Genomic DNA, 23,515 nt, shown 5'->3' with positions numbered 1-23,515 from the left:
CCATGAGAATGAAAGCCAGTCCAAGTGTCGAGCACCAATACATTGAACCATAGGTGTCAAACTCAGGTCCTGGAGGGCCGCTGTCCTGCATGTTTTCCAAGTTTCCCTGTTGCAACACACCTGATTCAAATGATGAGGTTCAATGTCAGGCTTCCGCAGAGCTTGCTGATGATCATTTGAATCAGGTGTGTTGCAACAGGGAGACTTGGAAAACATGCAGGACAGCGGCCCTCCAGGACCTGAGTTTGACACCCCTGCATTAAACGGTCAAAATGCCCGCTTCCAAAACAGCCGGTGACGTTGGGAGTATTTTTTTTATGCACGGTTCTTGAAAGCTCCAATAAAATATCATACAAGAAAATAGATGGGAAACTTGGAGATGCACCGCTTTAGATTGCGAGTATCCAAACCTTTGTCAGAAGCAAGTGTTTTAACATAAGGTCAAGCAATGACTGTACCGTACTCGTCAACCGCGGCCATGAGCACAAAGGAACTGCTGCACTTTTCCAGGCGCTCCAGAGGGTGGCACTGTTGCACCACGTGGCGGCACACGATGGCCCTCACAGGCCACGTGACTCCGCGCACAGCAACTCGCTGCGTCTTCATTCCTGAACCAAACGGCTGCGTTTAAACCGAATCGCTGGCAGTCATCACTAATACTCCTCCAGTAAGGCTTCTAAATAATGCAAAAACAAAAAAAAGCAAGTCAATAATGCAAAGAGTATTACTCCTGCCTCTTGTTTCATGGTTAAAAGTGAGTCATTGGACTTTCAGCTGTGTCAAAGTGGACACTACACAGTGGAGGCAGCAAGTCATCTTCAAGTATCGGCGAGCGCCAGAAACACTTGGAGGAATAAAGCGCAAAGCTCGACACAGCGTATTTTTGACAGGATGCCACCTCCCGATGCTTGTCGCAATTTCGGATTTCTTGGTCGGCTTTTTTCACCACCAAGTATCCATTTGAGTTTGACCACTTTGTTGTTCGATATCCACGAGCGGGATGCCTTTCGGCCTGAAGCTCTGCAGAAAAGTGAGTGCATTGTAGATGGAGGGTGGACCGAACAATTGCTTGTTGGCTGGATGCAGCTCTGTGTTTTATTTTCCCACTTAGTGATTTTTTTTTTTTTTTTTAAATCTCATCAAGGTTTGGACACAGTGACTGCCCGCACGCTTCGGTTAAACACAGCTGCAGGTTTAAAAATCAGTTTTTGAGCTCGAAGCTTGGCGGGTAAAAGCAAGATGAGTGACCCTATCGACGCTTCTCCAATCCGGAAGCTCGCTGACGCTTGGTGGAGGTGTGCTCTCTGTGCGTAACAAGGTGACAATGTTCAATCAAAGTTGATGACCTTGAGGGCGGGATGAAGAGTCGGAAACGTATTCTGCTTTTCGGCATCATTCGCACAACCGTTTCTCTCCTCACATCGTCCCATCGGTCTTTGATGGAGGTCTGAGCGTCGGTAGCATCCGCTCCAAAGACTGTGTGGTGCACGCGTGTCTGTGAGGGAGCGGGCGTTACCAGATGTGGGATTCACAGTGAGTCATTTTAATGACGCCCACTCCACCACCGAGGCGTCGGTAATTCATTCCTCCGTACAACCTGTGAAGAGGTTAAAACGCAAGGGATGAGAGCAGTCTGGTCACAAGCCGTGGCGTTTGAAAACAAGACCGTTTTTCCTGCGTTCAAAATGGCGCGTTGTTGATGAACGAAGAGGGTTCAAGCTTTCTTTTGGCGGGCCGAGTCAAAATGGTCAAAAACGGTTGGCATCCATTTTGAGAAAAACGGCCGGCCGGCATTGAATGAGTTACAGAGTGAAACTCGCGTGGCCGTCTGTAAGTCTGAATGTCCCTACGGTCAATATTTGCGGTGCAGCGAGAGGAAGCCTACCTCCATGTGTTGGCATCCGGGTCATAAACTTCGATGGTTTTCAAATACGTCGTCCCATCAAATCCCCCGACTGCCATCAATTGACCGTTGACCACCGCTAGGCCCACCTAAAGACGCAAAAGTGATCATCAAAAACCAATACACCAACATCAAAACACAACGGATGTCTTTGAAAATGTTGGGCGGTTAATCATTTTCTTTTTTCAACGGCCGTCAATTATGCAATTTCTATGTGATGCGTTCTGTTGCTGCTATGTTGAACGTTCTGGAGGGTGCTCCGTTGCGGAGGTCCGCTTTAATGACGACGGCCGCGATAGATACCCCGCTCCGTCTGGACGTCATAGCGACGACAGGAGACCATTGGTTGGTCCTGGGATTGTAACGTTCCGCGCTGCTCAGCTCTGTTGTGTCGTCTCGGCCCCCGACGGAATAAATCATGTCCTGGTAGACGGCGCAGCCGAGATGCTTTCGTCGGGTGCCCATCGGAGAGACCGTGTGCCATCGGTTCTCCTGAGGATTGTAACGCTCCACTGAGGAGGAGAATGAGGAAGGGAGAGCCAGGGCTTGAAAAACATTTCCTCATCTCTTTCCCCAACACTCCCCCCCCCCCAAACAAACAAGCTCATTCTGCAGTTGACAGTTCTACAGATACTTGATTTCATACCGGTATTTAAAGGGGACGTCCCGTCAGACCCTCCCACGGCGTAGAGAAAACCTCCTAGCACAGCCACAGCGACGCCCAGTCGCCTGGTGCTCATGGAGGCCACACGAGTCCATTTGTTCTCCTTTGGATCATACCTGCGCGGCAAGTAGGTTGAAAACAGCTTCCGTTGCTTTCGACGGGCGCGAACGCCAAGGTTTCAGCTGGTACCTTTCCACAATGTTGAGACAGGAAACACCATCCTGTCCTCCCACAGCATACAAATAACCACCGAGAACAGCGACGCCTACGCTGGTCCGACAGGTGCTCGTTGGGGCCACGTCGCTGCTCCACTGGTTGGTCTTTGGATCATATCTGGAACGAGGGACCGCAAGAGAAAATAGATTTATCGGCCAATGGAAAGAGGAGGTGGTTGCTTCTGCCACGCGTAGCATTTCAACCCGTCAGACACAGTAGCAGGCTGAAATGCGGATCGGGAAAGTCGTCTCGGCGGGAAAAGAGAAGCGGGTAAGACTGGAGCCAAGTCCGGTTTTGAACACCGGCTACTCTGATCAACGTTGGAAAGAAACAATTAAAAGCGGTCTTTTGGCCCACCTTTCAACCGAGTTGAGATAGGAGGAGCCGTCGTGCCCTCCGACGGCATACAGCAAATCGTCCAGGACGCTGACACCCACTCCGCAACGCCGTTTACTCATCGAGGCCACCATCCGCCACTCATTGGTCTGAGGGTCGTAACGCTCCACGCTGGATATGGCATCCCCGCTGCACCAACCGCCAACTACGAGAAAACCAAAGGTGAAGAGTGGGAATTGGAGGACCCGGACGTAGAGAGAGCTCGGTGTGTCGAGGTGGTTTAGCGATTGATCAAACAACCATGAAGGCTTTTGGGGCCGCTCGATATATTTGATGATGCTATTTCTATCATCATTATCTTATCCTAAGAGCTATTTGGCGTGACCAGAGCTACCGTATATCATTGTGTCCATATCAGCCAGCCCTGCATTATGCACACCATGGCCATTGCTTTGGCCGTACTTGTGGCTGGAGTTCGTCAGTTGTGATTCAAACTGTCAAAACAGCCAAAGTTGATTTGAAAAATGATGAAGCGACCTGCAAAAAGGACTTCGCCACACCGTATGGGCTTCCTCGGCCGGGTTCTCGGGCCCTGCATCAGTGGCCTTTCTTGTGGCAGCAGCAGGTAGTTCTTGGCCTCGTCGACCAGGTCCCTGACAGCCACAGAACAGAGGGACTAGCACGCGCTCAATACTAACCAGATAAAACCGGAATTGATACGGTGACACATGCTGACGAAAAGGAGAGAGGCCTAGGGTGCACAGTTTACATGAGCCACGTGTCGGACCTATCTTTTGGACCAGTACCTGCACTCCTCGTCACTCTTGATGAGAGGGTCTGACCCCACAGTGCCCACCAGGAACTTGGGGCTAAGGAGCGGTAGTCGGACATGTTGCAGAACCTAAAAGGGAAGGAAAATCACAATGAGGGTCCGGGTCCCCCCCGCAGCTGACTCGCTTCTCCAACCCGAAACGAACCTGGGGTAGTTGCGGTCTGCGTTCTTGAATGCTGTATTTCACCCAGGCCATCACAGCATTAAAAACTTGCTCCTCACTTCGCACATTAAGTTCATCGCTGGAAATGATATCGATCAACTGGTTGGCAGGGAGCAGCATGAACTCCTCACTTTCCATAACCTGACGAGACAATGAAAAGAGCACACAAGCAAAAAATAATAAAAATCTCTCATTTTCAGCACCACATTGGTCACATTTTATTTCGTCTGGCTGGCATACAACTTAGGCGGCAAACACTTAAATGGAGCATTAGCACACGAGACTCATTTTGCTACGAACCTAACATGAGTTGAAAATGGAAATGGAAATGGATGCGAATGAAAAATGTCAACAGGAGGATATTCTCACCTCCTGGAAATTGTGCTGAGTGAACTTGTCCGCGATGCGAAGCAGCTCGCGGCAGGAGTGCGTGTCTGCAAAGGCCCTGATCCCCAAACAGTTGGAAGGGTCCAGCTGCCTCTTGAGGAACTCGCAGCAGGCTTCCTGGATCTCAGCGAGCTGGAGCAGGCAGGCGGCGGGAAGCAGAGTCTGAACATTGCCCTCCTCTACCGTCACCTACAAGTCAAGGGAGCGCATCCGATTCAACGGCTGACTTTTTTTCCCGAAGCCACTTACACGCCGCTGGCACCAAACGCGCACGTCGCCATCCCAACATTCTTGCCTGTGAGGTGTAGGCAAAGTCGATCAACAGTTCCATCGCTCTCTCATCAATGTCTCGAATAACCACTTCAGTCTGACGACTTTCCGCAAGCTCCCCTGTAAACATTGCCCTGCCAAGAAAGAAAAAAAAACATTCTCCTTGGCATCACATTGATAAGCTGAGGCAGTCAACGAAGCGATAGAACTTAAATTTCATCAAACGACTCAATGTACACATTTCAGTCTTGGCCCTTTTACCTGAAGTAGGGGCTGCAGGCAGAAAGGATGACGCGATGGGCATAGATTTTCTTGGCGCCCACCACCAGTACCACATCGCAGAGCTCACGGTGCTTCCTCAACAGGTTAATCACCTCCAAGGTCTGCCGCGGGTGTTTGTCCGAGACGTACGGCATGCGCGCAGGCTGGGGGACGCCTTCGGGAAGCTTGTTAGGGTCCCCCAGAGTGCAGCGGCTGGTGATGTCCATTCCAGTGGCGTCTTGACGTGCGCTGGTGGCCCTAGAGATGAGCCACACGCTCAGTCAGATGAGTGAATATACCGGATGCTTTGGTTCCTCTTGTTCGTGCCACATGATCGGAAAGCTCTCGTGGTTGCTTGAACGTTGCCGTATAATTATCGAGCACGTTGCAGCACTGTTCAGTTACACTTCAAAGTCTTTGCGTTTTCTGAAGGGATGTTACATGAAGTGAACGTGATCAATACATGGTTGTGCCATTCTGGTCCACTGCTTAAATAATGACGCGGCTTTGAATAAAGGGATAGACATTCAAAACTGTTTGGTTTCTATTTTTAACCAATGCATTGATTTATGGCCCAAAAAAATAGCCGAATGATTCATTGATGATCAAATAATCGATGCGGTCCTGCTGCCGGCCCAACATCCCAAATTCATATTATTTTCAAATATACCTGCGCATCAGCTTTGGTTCCATGCAAGGTAGAACAGTGTTTGGTACCGCACCTTAAGAGCCTGCCAACACAATGAAACAATGTCCAACTCATTAAGGGAAGTCTCGCGTGAGTCGCCGGCTACCACAAACAACAGTTCATCGATTAATGAACGCAGCGTGCGTCATCTGTCACGGTACGTGGCGATTTGTTCGCTCTTACTTTGCAGACAAGGCATTGTTATAAATAATCGAAACCGTCTATAAAATAAACTGTCAGAAGAGGAAAGTCGTGTCGTTTCCTGTTCACTAATTGTAGTTTCAGCAAATAGACAAGCCTATAAATAGTTCAGCGAGCAAATGCCTCGAAGCAGGGCGGTTTTGTTTCAGATCTACAGTAGGGCCCATTTCAATTCCTAAACAATGCCAAATACTCTTAATTTGATGCTAAATTAAAAATGCAATGAAAAAGTGACACTGCTTTGCGAACAAACGGTAAACTACATTTGCACGCCATCGGTGGCCGAGGGACAACCAGCCAAGGGCGATTTTCCATGACGAGTAATTAAGTAATACAGAAAAAAAAAATATATAGCGCAAGAAAAGTGGAGCGTATTTACAAGAGTGTCTGTTTTTTTCATGAAGAGGAATGTGTAAGAATTCATTTGGCTAGTAGCGACAATTGCTATCATCAGAATGCCATGTTAACATCAAGTACATTATTATCAGTCAACTCGCAATAACAAATTCTGAGTGTCTATTGAAAAGAAAATGTATTTGCTTTAGAGGAGCGCTACCTGATATTTACATGCCCGGATCAGACGCAGAGAAACACAGACACTTCGGTTGGCTAATGTTTACAAGTTCAATGGTTGAAGACGCAGCGGTTCTTCATCGTTGGTGTGCGCATGTCAAATGTCTATACCGCTTCCGGGTAAGATGCTTTCAAAATAAAGGAAGAGAATTACGTCATCGAGGTTAAGGCGCTCGATCGGCGGTTCCCAACCTAAAAATTGAACCTCACACAACTGATTGGGAGAATGACATTTATTTTTAGTTCGTCTATTTAATTTCAACGCTTGATCCTTAGCCGTTGTCTTTTTTTCCAACTCAAATGAAGCAAAAATAAATATGCATTTTTCCTTATCCATTCTAGTGTAAATTGACAATCTTATTAAAAAAATCAATCTAAAAACTGTTGTCTATGGATTCTTGAGATGTCAAGTGCATAAATCACGATGATCTAATCTGCGCGTTACGAATACATGTATTTCTTTCTTTGAATCTGAGATGAAGAAAACTCTTAATTTGGAAAGATTTTTCAAATGGCGAAAATTCAGATTTTGTGATATCATGGACACGACTTTTGAAACTGGAATTGTCAACAAGCGCGCCCAGATTTTTTTTCTTCGGTTTTAGCTGCGTTGTTATTCATATGTTTTGGGTGTTTACCATCAAGAAAAAATAGACTGAAGTTGACATTTTCGAACGCATTTGGCATTGGCTATTTTGTATGAGGTGTTCCCGGGCTAGCAGTCTCATCCGACGACAAAGTCAGAATAAACATGAAGACCAAAGATGTTTTCTCTTTTAGCTTATGCCACATTACATTCTATACTGCAATTTTAATTGTTTGTTGCTTTAGCATTCTGTCCAGTGCATAGAGCTGAAAGAATTCAATGTAGAGTGTAGCACTTTATCTTGGACTAACCCATTATTGGATTCAAAATCCTGCTGCATCATGAAGTTTCCACTTGTTGAAAGAATCTGTTAATTAATCTAAGCGAGGTACAGTACACACAGATTTTGGGCACAGTTGTGTATTTGTCCAAAAGGCCAAGATTCACAAGAAGCAAAAAGGGTACTCTTCAGTCAGCAGCCAAAATGACAAACGAACATAAACATATGGCAAGAAATGTCAGCTGAGACAATTAAGCAGCACTGATGGAGTAATATATAGATTGCAAAATAGTGCAATGGAAGACTACCAACTTTATTCCCTTGTATCAGCATCCAATTTATACCGATGTTGTTCTACAAGTGTGCAATGAATTCTTGCATTACGGCCTTCACATTGCGCAAGAATGACAAAGTTGTTTTACATTGTGGCAAGGCATCTGAGCGAACATACATGAGAATGGAGAACAGTTCCCTGAAGAATTGAGCAAAGCAATCAGTCAACCTTACTTTGCTAATCACTGCACATTTGTCTCGCCAGTCAATGAAATAGAGGTGAATTAAATAGTTTCCAGTATTAATTTTCTGCGAAACAAGTGGCTGTGAATTTTGTTTTGGCATCAGACGACAGACATCATTTTGCATTCTATAAGTACAAAAGTGGAAACTGAAATTTCATCTTGAATCAAATATTTTCCTTCATCATGGTGCTTTGCAAATAAATTGAATGTATAGCATCCTTTTCTTTTAAATAAAATTCCACTCAACAAATTAACATCTCTAGCTTTCCTGTGTGCCTGAAATATATATTTTCTTCTTTTAAGTGCATGGGTACTTATTTGGCGGAAGGGTGAGCTTTACAGTTACAATTGTTCTTTACTCTGAGTGATGACTCTGCAATTGGTGGCCACCGGTCCAGGGTGTTCCCAGCCCTTCACGTAAAGTCAGCTGGCGTAAGGTCAGCCGCCGCCCGAATAATAAGAGTAAGCGGTGTCGAAAACAAATGGATGGACTGATCGCGGGCGGCGAACTTGACCTCTCCGGTGGTGGACGGCGTCTTAAGCGTGGCTGACGGGCAGCTGTGTCAGTGGATGGGACACGAGTGGCTGAAGTAGAAGTGGGTCTGGAGCTTGTACTGGAAATGGAAATTACACATACAGGACGGGTAATAATGACAACCAATACACTTTGCAACAATTTCTTCATCATAACTTTATATATAATTGGATATAGAGTATAAAAAAATAAAAACTTCACTGCTGAAATACACTGACGCTGCTTCAAACAGTGCGTTCAAGATTTTTCCGTTTCGGAATTACAGTTGAGGCGTGCGTTCAGCGAAGGTCTCTTACCATCCATATAGGTCAATGTAGTGAGAAGAGGTACATCTGGGGTCAGATAGGTTGTGAATTGCAAATCATCCATCAGTGGCGGCGACAGCTGACCAGTAGGAAGTGGCATCATTGTTTTGGAGGCAGAATTTGGGCTGATGTGTTTCTTTTGACGGGCTCTGCAGTTCTGAAACCAGACCTGCAGTGGAGAGAAATCACCAGGAAATTTGTGTTGAAAGTTACAGTGGGGTCGGGGGAGACTTGTCAATATGGGCTGCAACAACAACTCAATACCATCGATTTAAAAATAAAGGAATAAATTGTTAAAGTTGGCAACGAATTTCATGATCAATTCGTATTGCGCAATTATTTTGGATTTGGATGGTGCAAGCACTGCTGGTTCATGATTGGATCCTGATGACCCAATCGCAATCAACCCGGTTCACTTTCAACGTGTGCAATATGTCGACGGAGGCTCGTCGGGCTGAAGAGCTGCGGCTGCGCTCTATCCAAATGCAAGACGTATTTATGCTCATGCTAGCCACACAAACTTACTCTGCGTGTAATTTTACGTGTCATAAGAGAGATATGCAAGGGTTTTTCTGAAAGTAGAGCACGTAATGACCTTAGAGGGAGAGTATTTTCGAATTACTTGTGCCACCAAGTGGACAGAAAGGGAAACGCTGCATTCATTGTTTGGTGTTGGTACTACAGTATATAAATAAAACATGTTTTTCTTCTGAGCGGCCCGGAAGTTGAGTGGTTAGCACGTCACAGTGCAGAGGTTCCTGTGTGGAGTTTGCATGTTCTCCCCGTGCTTGCGTGGGTTTTCTCCGGGTCCTCCGGTTTCCTCCCACATTCCAAAAACATGCATGGCAGGCTGATTGAACGCTCCAAATAGTCCCGCGGTGCGAGTGTGACCGCGGATGGTTATTAGTTTCTGTGTGCCCTGCGATTGGCTGGCAACCGGTTCAGGGTATCCCCTGCCTACTGCCCGAAGACAGCTGGAATGGGCTCCAGCAACACTAGTGAGGATAAAGCGGGTCGGAAAATGAATGAATGTTTTTCTTCTGTTGACACTTATTTATGCAGGATTATATAATTGTAATTACATTTTGGACAAAATTTGCTGATTGGTAAAAGTAGGGTTAGCTGACCTTAACTCCTGAAATTAAGAAAAAAAAACTACGACAAGAAGTGTTTTTACTTTTTAATGTTTTTTATCAATGTAATGTTTTCTATTCAAGATTTGAATGGAATTCATTCGCGGTCAAGAATGAGATTTTGTCTCGAGAATCACAGAGGGATGATCTTGAGGTGGCTGAAGAGAAAAGCAACTTTGTTTATTTGGAGCAGAGAGCAACCTTTGTGCGCTGGCCATTTGAAATGTCAATTTTTCAAATTAAAGAATGGACTTTTTTTTTCCAAAATTAAAATAATCAGTGACAGCCCTACTTGTCATTGTTTTGGCTCACCTGAATCACCCTGCGGCTTAAACCAGTCCTCTCTGACAGTTTCTGGAGAGTCTGAGCATCTGGGTTGTTGTCTTGAGCAAACTGAGCTTGCATGACCTGGAGGGAGAGGAGGCACGGGCTCACCAGTGCCCTAAACAACTCAGAGTCCCTCAAACCCAAATCTTCAGTGGATGCACGTGTGAACCAAACATGTTTACGGTCAAACGAACAGTTTGCTGGAAGGCTTTATACAGAATGCCGTACCTGCAACTGGTCAACAGTGAAATTGGTCCTGGCCCTCTTTGCAGGTTTGGGGATGGTGCTCTCTTTCGCTGCCTGCTCCTCATCCATTTTGGATTGGTCTTCAGCAAACACACACACACACGACCTCAGCTTTGTTCAGTTTTCTCATCCGACCGTCACGTCGCTTCCCAATTTGTTATGTTTGAAATAACTACGCTGAAGAAGTGGCTACGTCTGCAGCTAAAACACGATTTACATGTGATCAAGCCGCTCACCATTTTCTTTTGAGCGTTTGATATTCTCCATCATCACATCATAGTGGGGCCGGCAGAAGACTTTGTTCTCCAATAGTCCACATTCTTCCCCAGTGGACAGCTGACGCTTACAGGTGGCGCAGGAGAAACAAGCCAGGTGGAAAGTGTTGCCTCTTGCCTGCCGTACCCAGTCGCTGGTATGGATGTTACGGCCACAACGTGCACAACGGGTCCCGTACTTCCTGAGAAAGAAGAAGACCAAATAAAAATAAAATTTAAAAAAAAATGGTGGCATGAGGACGATACCCGCATGGTATCCAAGTACCATGCCTTCTAACAGTCAGACAGATGAAGTTGGAATAAGAAAAATTAAGGTGCATTATTCAGATGTCACCAATGTACACTTGTCGATTGAGATTTTTCACAATATTCTGCACGGCCGTGTATACGCATGCGCAAAACATACTCTATTACCAACTGGAGCGAGGCCGCGCCGCCTTCAAAACACTGTAGTGACTGAAGAGAATTCAATTTTAAAGGCAAAAATGGTTTCTTCTACTTTGTGCTGATTGATGAAGACGTCACATGAACGATCCTAATGAAACAGTTTGAAAATGGTCACCAAACAGTTTTTTTCCTTGTTCTGAATGTGAAGATTCGGCTGCTGTTAAGTGCAGTGCTTGGTCTGTCCTGCGAGATCGAGGGCTGTTGGTTACCCCCCCCCCCCCAAAAAAAACTCAACGATTTGCCTTCACGCCTTGAACAGAAAGCCGATGAAATGAAGTTGGTCATACAAACAACATTGAATTGCTTTCTTGACTGAGTTTAGTGTGTTTCAAAAACTGTGTGGTCAATAAAATTATCCATCCGTCTTATAATCCGCTTCTCCTCAGGAGGGTCACAAGTGCCGTCTTCGGGCAGCAAGCTGGGTCATTGAACTGGTTGCAAGCCAATTGCAGTTCCATCAATTATTTTGTACTCAATAAATCAAGCTCCCTTTCTATCCTCACACCACCCGTTTTGTGACCAACTCCCACAATACTGCTCGTGTCGACTTACCTGAAGTAGTCCAGTTTGCAGAAAACTTGCCTCTCTTTGATATAGCAGCTCACGTGTCTCCCGAGTGACGTCTTGCACACGCAACATGACAGGCAGCGGACATGCCAGCACAAATTGTTCACCTGAAGGGAGAACGCGCTTAAAATATACTTATAATAGACTGCTGGCTCTTTGTTTGCAGAAAGCCACGTTGAAATCACAATAAGTGAATTTCCGTCAATTGGCATTTGAGTTTGTATCTCACTTTTATTTGGACCGTCTTAATATTCTGGAGGGTATTTTTTTTGTGTGTGTGTGTGTGTCATTTCTGTACCGAGTCAGCAGCCCACCCTCGTTGATACTGTAGTAGGCCATATACCTTAAGGAGATGTCTGTCCACTATCTCCTGGCAGCAAGAAGAGCAGAAGATTTTTCCCTGCTGAGAAGTCACGGTGGGGTTGGAAGAGGAGGAGGACAAGGGGCAGGGAGAATACGAGTCCTCAAATATGTCTTCAGAGCCAGAGGAACCCTGTCAGAAGACGCAGTCGGACATGGAACCAAAAAAAAAAAAAAAACGCTTACAAAGCAGACTCACCTTAAGAAACAAACCGGTTTAAGTTTGGCGTCCAGATCATTCGAACTCGATAAAACGTGACAGAAAAAGGCTTCAAATGTGTTCAATTCCCGCTTTGCTAGCACAATAACTGTTGACATTGGAGTTGCCACCGGCGGCGGCACTTTGATGTGCGCGCTCAGTCGGGCTAGGGCGTTTGACACCTTTCTGCCACATCAACCACGAACGAACATTTAGGTAGCACAACCCAACTATTGTTCATTTAATTCACGAAAAAAAACCTTACCGTGTCGACTAAATAATTTCCATGTTGGACAAAAGTGTCCGGAGGTGCCACTTGCGTCTTCGACATGCCTCTGCCCCAAATACTGACCGACTGACAGATGCTCAATACGACCGAATCAGGAAGCGAGGTTCACATTTCCATGACAACCCATTTCATTTCGGTCGGAGCGATGACGAAACAAAACTTTCACCCTCAACATTATTCTGGAATTTATTTGAGACGCGCCGGACCTGTCACATTCCATCGACGGGGGTGTTTGATTGGACACTGAACACTTGCATTAAAGGGGCTTCTCCTTCCTAACACTGTATTGCCGTAGCGTGCACAGCTGGACGCAGTTTGTACGTAATTGACCTCACAGGTGCACTTAATTGAGAAAGCGGCTACTCACACCAAGACCGTGCATGTCGTTTGCTCAGGCGCGCGCGCGCATCTCATTCCCAACGCCTTCGTTTTAATAAACGATGTCAATAAATTATCGAACGGGAAAGCTCGATGAATCGATACTCAATGTCGTGAAAAAAAAACCGAATAAAATACGAGGTACGCCGGTTGGTATTAAACCACTTGCGTCGTTTGGTTTAAATTAAACAAGGAAGAAAATCAGAAAAGATACTCGTATATGTGTGTGTATATATATATAATGGACACATAAACTCAACTGTCACGACACCGTGCAAAAAAAAAAAAGCTTCAGCCAATAATCAATTTTATCGCATTAAAATTCATCCATCGATTTTAAGCCTTTTTGAATTACTTTTTTAAAGAAAGTCCGTTTCAAGTTTTATATGCACCTGTCCGGTTCTAGTTGGTCATTTCTCAACTCACCACGCTGTTGCAGATCGACTGGAACATTTCCCCGACAAAAGCATCACACGACTTCAGTTTCCCCGTTTCACGTCGTTCTTATTACTTGTCAACCCTCTTCTCTCGGCAATTGTTGTTTTGTTCTGTCACTTAAACTTCATTAAAAAAAAAAAGAAAGGGTAGGGGGACGCACCTCCCACTTAATCCTCGGCCCGCCTGCCGCAGCATCTTGAACCTCGCACACCACTTGGTCTGATGGCATAGCGTAGCGGTTAAAAGTGTTTGCATCCGGGCAGATAGAACCTGCTCAGAAGAGTTTTTTCGGGGAGATGAGACATTTTAGAAAACCTTCAGATTTTTAAGAACATATCTTTGGGGAAATGCAGGTTGTTTTGAGATATTTCCAAGTGACAGATCTCGTCATTCGTGTCAATACAATTTCCAAAACACAGTGTGTGCAAAAGTTTATAGTCAGCTGGGATTCAGGCTGCAGTTCAGTTGAAGATGTATAAATTCATCATTAACCACCACTCCCTAAAAACACACACACACACAAATATATTTGGGGGTGGGACACTTTTTAAGGTAAAGAATTGTGCAACGGCTAGTCCAAGGAATATATAACAAATGAAAGGTCATTTCCATCCCCGGTGGATTATCACTCGTGATGTTGTGAGATGATTGTTTGTCCCCCCCCTCCCACCCACCCCCATTGGGTTTGGCTTCCCCTCTTGAAACAAAAACAACCTAGCATCTCACAAACATTTGACTTGTTTTGGTTTAGAGCCGCAGTTATTTTGCGGCTTGGTCATGCCATGTTGCGATTGTGTGAAAAGTGCAAATGTGTCCGTCCCATCATCTATGAACTCCTTCATCTGAGCTTGAATACGAAATGACCAGGACACCCCAAACTGACATCAGGCCCTAAATCCTTGGCATGGTGAGCCATCAAAGGCCCGAATGGAGAACAGACAATGGTTCCACATCAGTGGACCATGATCGAAGGCTTGTTGAAAACATAAAAAAGACGTACGGTATGAGGTGGTCACATGCAAAGAGAGGAAAATGAAATCAATGGGCTGCCGCAGTCAAGTGAGAGATGAGTTCAGCCTTCGTAGACAGCGAGATTTGCTTCCGTTGATCAGACGTGTTTTCAGACCGTGCGCTCTGGAAGTACAACAACGTACGAGTCAATCTGTGAGCGTTGCCGAGCAAGGGAGGGGAATCTCGTGCTGTCCATTTTGTTTGTAATCAAGGTCGCGGCGGGGGTGATCTTCCCGCAGTTGCTCGCGACGAAGGCCTTTTCACTCTTTTGTGGGGAAATAAATCTAGTCGTCCTCATGAAATTGACGGTCTCAAGGTGCTCATTGGAAGCAAATAGAAAATGAATGAGGTGAAAACATTGTCAACGGGCTACGTTGAAACGAGGTGCCACCGTCATCTTGGAACTCTCTGCTCGATCCAGGAGGCCATCTTGGATGAGGCCTTGATTCGGTTCCAGACCAAATCCATTGTGCTACGTGATTTGAATCCATGTCCCAGATCAAAGCTGTGCCCGTCAGTCCACTCAGTAAGAGGGGAGAGCAAAACTTTTGAGCTTTTTTTGTGATTATGACTTGGCTTTCACCACAGATTCGCGCGAGCACACACACACACACACCAAGACTACTGTTTATGATGTGATAAACACATTGATAAATGAATTTCAAAGGTACAGGAGAAGTATTTTAGGATGTTTTCATGTCCCCCCCCCCCCCCCACCCCCCTTTATGTCTGGGCTTTCCTTCCTCCCTTGTATTTCTTCTTACTAGTTTCGTTCTGCTCTCTTCAAACATATTTGCTGAACGGACTTCAATTCTCGCCCCCCTTTTCGGCCTCCTCCTTCTACCACCCCTCCATGTCTCTTAAGTTTCCTGTCCTTTGTGAAACCCAGTTCACAGTCACATCTTGTTTTCCTCCTTCTATCCTGTTTTAATTGAGTTCCCGCCCCCCCCCTGATATAGCAGACTCACGCTATTGGAGGAAACGGGTGAACAGTGGCTGCAGAGTGACAGGTTATTCTGGGCCACATGTGGAGATAAACATGAGGGGGTAATGGAGGTAAATGTCCGTTCCGCTGGATGGGTGTTGTGAAAACAATGGGCCAGTAGGTTCTGGCACAGCAGGAACACAGTTAAGACTCATATTGTCGAATATCCCTGCTTTAAAAAAAAAAGAAGCCCAACACGGTTTTGTTGTGTTTTCGTGCTGGTGCTGGTCTTGCGATGAACTTGGTACCGGGCCGCACAGAGACAGACCAAGATCTTTTTTTTTGTTGTCTTTGTTTTTGCTGAGCTTCAGTCAACACTCCCCAGCCCCACGCCCTCCAACGACGTCGATTACCTTCCAAGCGGCAACATAAATAGGGCTGGGTGATGATCTGATCGAGAATCGGGATATAATGTGACCAGCGGCGAGCCGTGAGCGTATTTACGTCATCAGGGTGGCGGAAATGTGCACGACTCGAGCTAATAGGAGTCCCCGTTCTCGCATTGGTTTGCAAGTTGAAATCAACAGAATGCGCCAATAAATGAAAGAAGAAGTAAACGGAAAGTACCCGTGACGCAAATTGACCAAACGTAATGCGAAACGACCAGCGGATGGGCAACCGCGACTCCCCAAGATGAAGCTATTTGGACGAGAGAGGTTCCTCCGCTAGCGACGTGGAGGAGGAAACTGTTGCGCATTGTATGTCGACAAAAACAACAGCGATACAAGAAACCCGTTGAATCATTTGAACAAGTCGCGCCCGCGTGATCAAGTGAAAAGCGTGAAAAATGCTTGAAACAGTTTGCCCGCGTCAACATGAGCGGCGGACACCCGCGGCGGCTCCTCTCTCTCCTGTGGTCAAGAGGAAAGAAATGTCATCAGTGCTGTATGTCGCACATGGAGCACATTTGACAATAAAGTTGACTTGAATTTGAACTTGAAACAACTGTTTGAAAGAAATAAAAAACATGTTGAGAAAACCTTTAATGACTCTATAATTATCTTTGTTGTCAGTAGCGTTGCTCTAAAACTGGCCATTTCAAAGCGATTAAAAAAAAGTGGTTGCCGCTCCGTGACTAGCATGTACTTGTCTCAAGTGCTCGTGACACAACAAAGGTCGGGGACCCCTGATGTCAATGATCCGTGTTTTCATTCATGAAATATGATCAAAATAGTTCTAATAAAAATAGAAATGTAGTTTATGTAAATATTCCACTACTGAAATTGCATGATCATTAAAAAAATAAGTAAAATGTATAATACTTAAAAATGGTACATTATCAACATTCAAATTAGTGTCATGCGCAGAATACGTATCAGCAAACACTAAACCCATGAAACTGTTGCCCTGTCTGTTTTCCGTGTCCTTTGAAGCTAGGGGTGGCGTTCCCTTTGTGTGTGAAGGCTGCAGTGATGTCACATGCAGATAAGCACAGACCCACTTACGCATGGCCGGGCCCTATGCGCAGGAAGTTTTACATTTGTTCTGTCGCCATACGTGTTTCGGGCATGTGCCTTATCGGAGCGGGCCTGTGTCTCCTTTGGCTCACTGCTTGCCTCAGTTAATTGAAAGAGTTGAAAGCGATGCATCACCCACAGGCTTAGTCATACAAACATGGTTTGCCACAGGACACCAGTGAATGGAGTCATGAAAGATGGAGCGTAGGAGGCTCGAGTGGAAGGAATCGACAATTTCCTCCAACCTGTCCACCAATGTCTGAGGATACATTTGACGTAAAAGAGCGGTTTTATTTTCATCATTCTAAATGCTCTTTGTGTCGACCGTTTGGCCCCCCCTGCCTCACAGTGCAGAGGTGCGGGGTTCGATTCCGGCACGCTCGTGACCTTTGACAGGATGAAGCAGATTCGAAAATGAATGAGTCGATCAATGCAATTTGTGGATATGTGACTTGCTAATGTATATATGCTGTGTTTAACATCTACTGTACGTCATAGGTGTCAAACTCAGGTCCTGGAGGGCCGCTGTCCTGCATGTTTTCCAAGTCTCCCTGTTGCAACACACCTGATTCAAATGAACAGGTTCAATGTCAGGCTTGCACAGAGTTTGCTGTTGATCTGATCATTTGAATCAGGTGTGTTGCAACAGGGAGACTTGGAAAACATGCAGGACAGCGGCCCTCCAGGACCTGAGTTTCACACCTATGATCTACGTGGTTGTAATCCGACAGTATGTGAAAGCCTCATACGTTAGATTTGCAATTTAATCAGTTTGTGACTTACTAACTGAGGAGTGAACACGCCTGCTCCAAGGCCAAACTAAGTGGAAGCTGAGGCCACGCTACCAGCACAGATCCATTCAAATTTGGCAAACTGCATTGTTCCCCCTTCAGTGATATGCTGAAAATGGAAACGAAGTTTCATGACTTTCTTTTTTTTTTCCGAATGAAAGTTGCACAAGCACTTTTTGTCCACAGGGGGGTACTGTGTGCCCATGTTGTTTTAGGGCTCATTGTTTTTTGCGTTTAGGCGGCCGGGCGGTCGACCGGTTAGCACGTGGGCCTGACAGTGCAGAGGTGCAGGGTTCGATTCCGGCTCCGGCCTTCCTGTGTGGCGTTTGCATGTTCTCCCTGTGCTTGTGTGCGTTTTCTCCGGGTCCTCCAGTTTCCTCCCATATTCCCAAAACGTGCATGGCAGGTTAATGGAACACTCGAAATAGTCCTTGAGTGTGAGCGTGAATGGTTTTTAGTCTTATGTACGCTCTGCGATGGGCCGGCAACCCGCTCAGGGTGTCACCCCCCCCCCCCCCAACACCCCCAACACCCCCACCCCGGCTGGGATAGGCTCTGACACGCCCCTTGACCCTCCTGAGGAGAAGCGGATCAGAAAATGGATGGATGCATATTCCTAGCAGTTCCACTATTATAAAAAGTTTTCCAAGTGTCCTTAGTTCAACACAGTCTTTTGTCAAAATACGCCAAGATCCAGAATGATTGCATGCTTTCTACACAAGTTTTTGTCTTGCTCTGAAATTTGCCTGTTGGAGGTCACGCCATGCACTGCTGGACCGACGGATGTCATTATCACGATGTCAAGTAGAAAAGTTAGGGGTGGCTGAATGTCGAAATGGGAATTAAAAAAGCCACTGTGTACTGCAAAATGGAACTGCTAGCGCATAGGTATCAAACTCAGGTCCTGGAGGGCCGCTGTCCTGCATGTTTTCCAAGTCTCCCTGTTGCAACACACCTGATTCAAATGATCAGATCAACAGCAAGCTCTGCGGAAGCCTGACAATGAACCTGTTCATTTGAATCAGGTGTGTTGCAACAGGGAGACTTGGAAAACATGCAGGACAGTGGCCCTCCAGGACCTGAGTTTGACACCTATGTGCTAGCGGGTCGGGGGCATCCACCTAAAGTGGCCCATCTACACACAAACCCCCACAACAGCAATGCTGAAGGTTCCTTGTGTACACCTCCGTCTATTTTTTCAGGTCAAATAATCTCATCGAGTATCCCCAATTCCCCAGTCGTGTCTCGTCCCAAAATTTAACCCAGACACCCCCTGCACAGCCTCGCTGCAAATCCCCTCGACAAATTTGCCCACACGCCCCTCCAACTCTTTCATTCCGCCGCACCCCCTGGGTTGGTTTTGGCAGGCAACATCACTGACCGAAAATCTCCCAATCCCCCCCAAACTCGCACACTTTCTTAATATCGATATTATTTCATTGCGAATCAGTGAAAATGTCGTGGCACTTCTCGCGTCTCAACAATCTCTTTGTAAATTCCCGGTTCAAGACGATTCCCCATTTGGCTTGCATGCATTTTTTTGAATTTTGGGAGGCTTTTGAAAATGATCCATGTGACATCTTACTGTGTCAATCTCTAAATTAAGCTCCAGAACTGCAGGGGTTCTTCCTTATTTAGGTCATCAACACCACATGAATGAGGTCCACTGGAGACTCCTCTGGATTGGTTGACAGATCTCCAACATCTGGCCTGTGTGGCCTACTTTATATTATACTCTATGGCAGGGGTATCCAACCGATGGCACGACGGCCATTTGCGCCCTGCCCATTCATTTTTCAGTGGCCCGTGAAAGGACAAAAAATAAATAAAATAAAATAAAAAACGATATTTGACATGGGCCGCACAGTTAGTTAAAAGAAGGTGAAGGTGAGCAGAGCGAGAAGGGAGCTCGTCAGAAATATAGGGGCCTTGACTCCTTATACATTGGTTTATATACTGTACTGTCGAACCTTTCTCTCTCTGTATTCAAAGAATTCAAAGAATGAACCATTTATGATTCGAAGAATAACACAATTTCTCTTCAAAACACGGTCGGGAAGATAATTCCATTTCAGAGGCCAAAATAGTTTCTCCAACTTTGTGTTTGATGGCTGATTGATGAAGAGATCAAATGAATAATGAGAAATGGTCACCCGACGACAGTCGTACCCCCAAGTTCGGAAACTGAATCTTCGCACCTGGATGCTACGTTCGGGGGAAATCATCGTTTGTACGAGTGCATTTGAAGGCAACAGTACCCTCCGAGATGCCGATGGCTTTTCTCTTCTGTGCTTCCAATTGGTTCGAGCGGCTATTGTGGGCGGATCTGACTTCTCAGTTGGCACCATTTTTTTTTTGAGCGGAGAAAGGTGGAAAGATATCTTAATCTCCCTCTGACTGACAGCCACAAACACGCCACGAGAAAACAAGACGCACCTACACCGTAAGTTAGTTTATTTATTCTTTTTTTTTTACCATTCGTGCTGTCACGTCATCGCGTGTGAAATCCTGTTTATCTGTATCGCTCTGCACCATCCTTTGAACGAAGTGATGAAAATGCGTGCGACAACGATGACAATACAGTTTGGAGGTCTGGTTTTTAACCAGTATGGATGCGGCCTATTCGTAGGTCATCAGATGGCGGTGTCGCGAGATGTATTTGTCGTACGCGTACGACGTTTCCCCATCTAGAATGGCAGATCATGGTATGGTGGGCGTGTTGTCTGTCTCCTGCGGAGATCCTTGAATTTGTTCCTCTTTGTTACGGTGTTGCCGCAATCGAGGTAATCCAGGCACATGTTGAAATTGATGAGGCTGCGGAGCTTCTGATTTTCTGATGTCGTGGCCTAAAAAACCTAAAATGGCAAAAATGCGATGTGTACGTGTTGGCCACGAAATCTCAAAATGAGAGATTCCGGACTGCATTTCCATCGACTTTCCTGCTTTTATTCAATGACGTCTCTTTGCGATTCGGGCAGACTGAAAGATCTGGTCATATAAATCATTTTCTTTTCCTATGCCGCCCATCAGGTAAAGAGGGCGAATTTTTGTGGCGATGTTGTCGTCCATGATGCCCCTCAACACGCACAAAGGCACGCTCTCACATCCTGTGTCCTCTCTGTGAGGATTAGGAGGCCTACACATTGTTCTGTCTGTGCCCATGTCCATCGAGATGTCTCTCTTGTTACATGAAGGGAGAGATCATGGACTGGGGCCATTCTCGTGTATATGTCAAGAGTGAAAAGATTGCAGACATTGTCGTCGTCGATGAAACGCATCTTGAAGCGGCAGCGTCACTTCCAGGATGGATGCTTGAGAAATGTACAAAAGTAAAACGCCAAATTTACTTTGTGACTTTCTCAAACGTGGGAGGGATTTTCGTGGGAGGGATTTTCACGTCGGGGCACACAACTGAGACGATGTGGTTGCACAAGTGCGCACACCCTCTCAAAACTGGGGACGTGGCCATGTTCGCAAAAGGGGACCAGAATCCGCCCGCGAAAGGTGAAAACCGCAAGGTAGGATTTGGAAGGAGGAATTTTTGTGGATCACAGAATGTTTAAAATATGTCGACATTATTTGCACTTGACATACTGAAGACAAAGATTGCGACAGTTCACAGATTGACTTCAATTTTTAATGACAAAACCTTCTCCGGTAATTAAAATTCGGCAACATTGCCTTCTGAGATAGGTGAAGGGGCTTGCGGCTCTCGCTTGACTCGTACAGGCTTTCGCATCACTCGGAGACTCTTCTGCTGGAGGCGCTGACGGTGTAGCTGAGGTTTTCAAACAAGAGAAAAACATTGCGATGGGTAGCGCTATGGTCTGTTTTTCGTGAAGAAAAAACCCTCTTACCTAGCTGACAGTTTTTCGGCTGTCACTGCAGCCTTCGTCTAAGCTGTCACTGCTTCCTTGTGACGTGTCTGAAAAAACAGCTGACCGGGTGGGGAACCTAATCAGCTAAATCTACTGGAGCTCTCATTGGTCGCATGCACAAAGACTCTGAGTCGTTCGTCATGCGGTTTCCTCCCACGTTCCAAAAACGTGCATGACAAGTAAATGGAACACTCGAAATGGTCCCGAGGTGCGAGTGTGAGCGCGTCCGGTGGTTCACCTGCGTGTGCTCTGCGATGGTCTGGCGACCGGTTCAGGGTGTCGCCCGCCTCCTGTCCGAAGACAGCCGGGGTAGGCTCCGGCATGCCCCCGAGAGGACAAAGCGGTTTAGATCATGGATGGATGAATGGATATCTGATTTAGTTTGTTGTCTCTTCTGCTTTATAAATGCACAGAGAACACATCAGAAAAAAATGGCCATTCATTTCATGTCATTTTGAGGAAAACTTCAACCTGGCTGCCCTCTAAATCGTCGCCACTGAAGCACAAATCCTGCAACATGAGCCCACGAGTCGCAGAGAGTACAGCAGTTCTCGTTGGTCAAGACAGATATAGCCGCCTTAACGGCATCTCTGATCGGCCAGGCCGAGCAGTTCATTTACGAAAGAAAATAAAATAATGTGGACATTTGCAGCAAGTGCAAAGCCATCGTATCCTTTTTTTCCCCAATAACGTTTGACTCCCACCGGCTCGGCAAACGACAACATAAATCCACAGGGCCTGCAGACTAATATGTGATGCGTCTTTTGACATGATGATATATAATTTGTACTGTGGGGATTGGTGAGATTATATTCAATCCCTCTCAGATTACCAATCAAGCGGGCAAGCGGTTTGTTTGGGGGTCATGGAGTACACTTGGCCCAGCCCACGATTTCTGCCCATCATCCATGGGGTCTGAGTCATGTACTTTGTATTAGGTGAGCGAATAAAAAGGCAGTCGTAGGCCTATCTCTTGGTGTTGCAAGACAAAACAAAGGCAGCTTTGCCTGTTTTACTAGCTTGCTTGTACGGGAAATGTGCTCCCTTATTCAGTGCAGCAGTGTATCAGGCAGGGACAGGCAGTACTACGGGGATGTGATCAAACAGCCGCATTGTTCCCAAAAGACAATTTTTAAGCCCCCAGTCGTCGGTGGATTGCGGAACCTCATCGCCGGAACGTGCGGTTATCAATGAGTCGGGGGCGTCTGGCGCATTTTTGTCGCGGGCCACTTCGGAGTCACGTCTTCCCTCGGAAGGCCTTTGCGACAGTGAAACAGAACAAAGGTTTACGTCATCGTCTCATCGCGTTATGAATTGTACACAACAAATTGATGGATGACTTGTTTTGAAGTCAACTGTTTGTTGGTTGCTCAATTATTGGACAAGTGAGTGTAGACAGAGGAATAAAATGATTGCAACATTTCACTTATTTATTTCACTTCACAATTTGACGTTTCGGTACACATTTAAGCAAGGATCACGCAATTTGACATGCATGATTTGCTTTTGCCGGCCACATAAAATGACGTGGCCGGCCCGTTCTTCTGTATCCAACTGGGCCTTCAGCAGCAAACACTGTGACATCCATACCGCTGAAACAAGTTTTAAGAAATGAGTCTGTCGGCAGGTTGAATAAAATATTTATACAGTTTTCATTCCTGGACAGCCTCATGCGTGTTTGCGTGTGTGTGTGCGTGTCAGCGCTTGTGCCTGTCAAGAAGGCCACCTTGATGAGATGCTGAGTCACTCTGGTAACTGACTGCCCCAATTCATTTTTCCATCAATCACAACACTTGGTCCAGGCCCTGCATAAGCAGGCGGCCCCAGATCATTTGTGGTTTGCTGGAAATTTGGTGAGAATTATTTGTCCTTCCGTCGTGGTACCGGGAGATGTCATGGTGGCATTTTGTTTCAGCCTTTTCAGATCTTTAGGCTGACTTCATTTGACCATTACTCTTCTTCTTGCAAGAGGAAACACCCCCCGTCCTATTTATTGAGTCCCTGCCTTGAGACCGC

At 46.0% G+C, this 23,515-nt stretch overlaps 3 protein-coding genes across 6 annotated transcripts in view; 1 reads left to right on the top strand and 2 right to left on the bottom strand.

The window, feature by feature from the left end:
- Positions 1-300: 300 nt before the first annotated feature.
- Positions 301-6,591, bottom strand: klhl20 (kelch-like family member 20). The gene is made up of 14 exons (XM_086129632.1): positions 6,478-6,591; positions 5,703-5,763; positions 5,033-5,290; positions 4,797-4,905; positions 4,484-4,690; positions 4,097-4,255; positions 3,926-4,020; positions 3,657-3,772; positions 3,141-3,324; positions 2,757-2,900; positions 2,550-2,683; positions 2,207-2,415; positions 1,886-1,992; positions 301-1,597 (listed from the first exon to the last, which is right to left on the bottom strand). The coding sequence occupies exons 2-14, from the start codon at positions 5,723-5,725 to the stop codon at positions 1,513-1,515; spliced, it is 1,830 nt and encodes a 609-aa protein (XP_085985758.1). The 5' UTR covers positions 5,726-5,763; positions 6,478-6,591; the 3' UTR covers positions 301-1,512.
- An 841-nt stretch (positions 6,592-7,432) lies between these two features.
- Positions 7,433-13,461, bottom strand: lhx8a (LIM homeobox 8a). 2 transcript variants are annotated; one of them, XM_086129178.1, is made up of 8 exons: positions 13,366-13,461; positions 12,057-12,206; positions 11,699-11,820; positions 10,661-10,881; positions 10,407-10,504; positions 10,164-10,259; positions 8,710-8,887; positions 7,433-8,492 (listed from the first exon to the last, which is right to left on the bottom strand). In XM_086129178.1, exons 1-8 carry the CDS (start codon positions 13,390-13,392, stop codon positions 8,416-8,418), a joined length of 969 nt encoding a protein of 322 aa, XP_085985304.1. In that variant the 5' UTR covers positions 13,393-13,461; the 3' UTR covers positions 7,433-8,415. The 2 variants fall into 2 exon arrangements, with proteins under 2 accessions (XP_085985304.1, XP_085985305.1); XM_086129179.1 differs by having other exon boundaries at positions 12,057-12,116.
- A 6,492-nt stretch (positions 13,462-19,953) lies between these two features.
- Positions 19,954-23,515, top strand: part of map4l (microtubule associated protein 4 like) — a 32,636-nt gene continuing 29,074 nt past the window's right edge. For 2 of the 3 annotated variants that reach the window (XM_086130040.1, XM_086130042.1), the window contains exon 1: positions 19,954-20,064. The gene's annotated coding sequence lies outside the window, so the exon portion shown is untranslated. The remainder of the gene's footprint in view (positions 20,065-23,515) is intronic. The other variant, XM_086130041.1, reaches the window with a different exon arrangement.

The sequence above is a fragment of the Hippocampus guttulatus genome, chromosome 14 (assembly GCF_054856545.1).
Source record: "Hippocampus guttulatus isolate MCC_2025c chromosome 14, RoL_Hgut_1.0, whole genome shotgun sequence".
Lineage (NCBI taxonomy): Eukaryota > Metazoa > Chordata > Actinopteri > Syngnathiformes > Syngnathidae > Hippocampus > Hippocampus guttulatus.
This window is presented reverse-complemented; position numbering and strand designations above follow the sequence as displayed.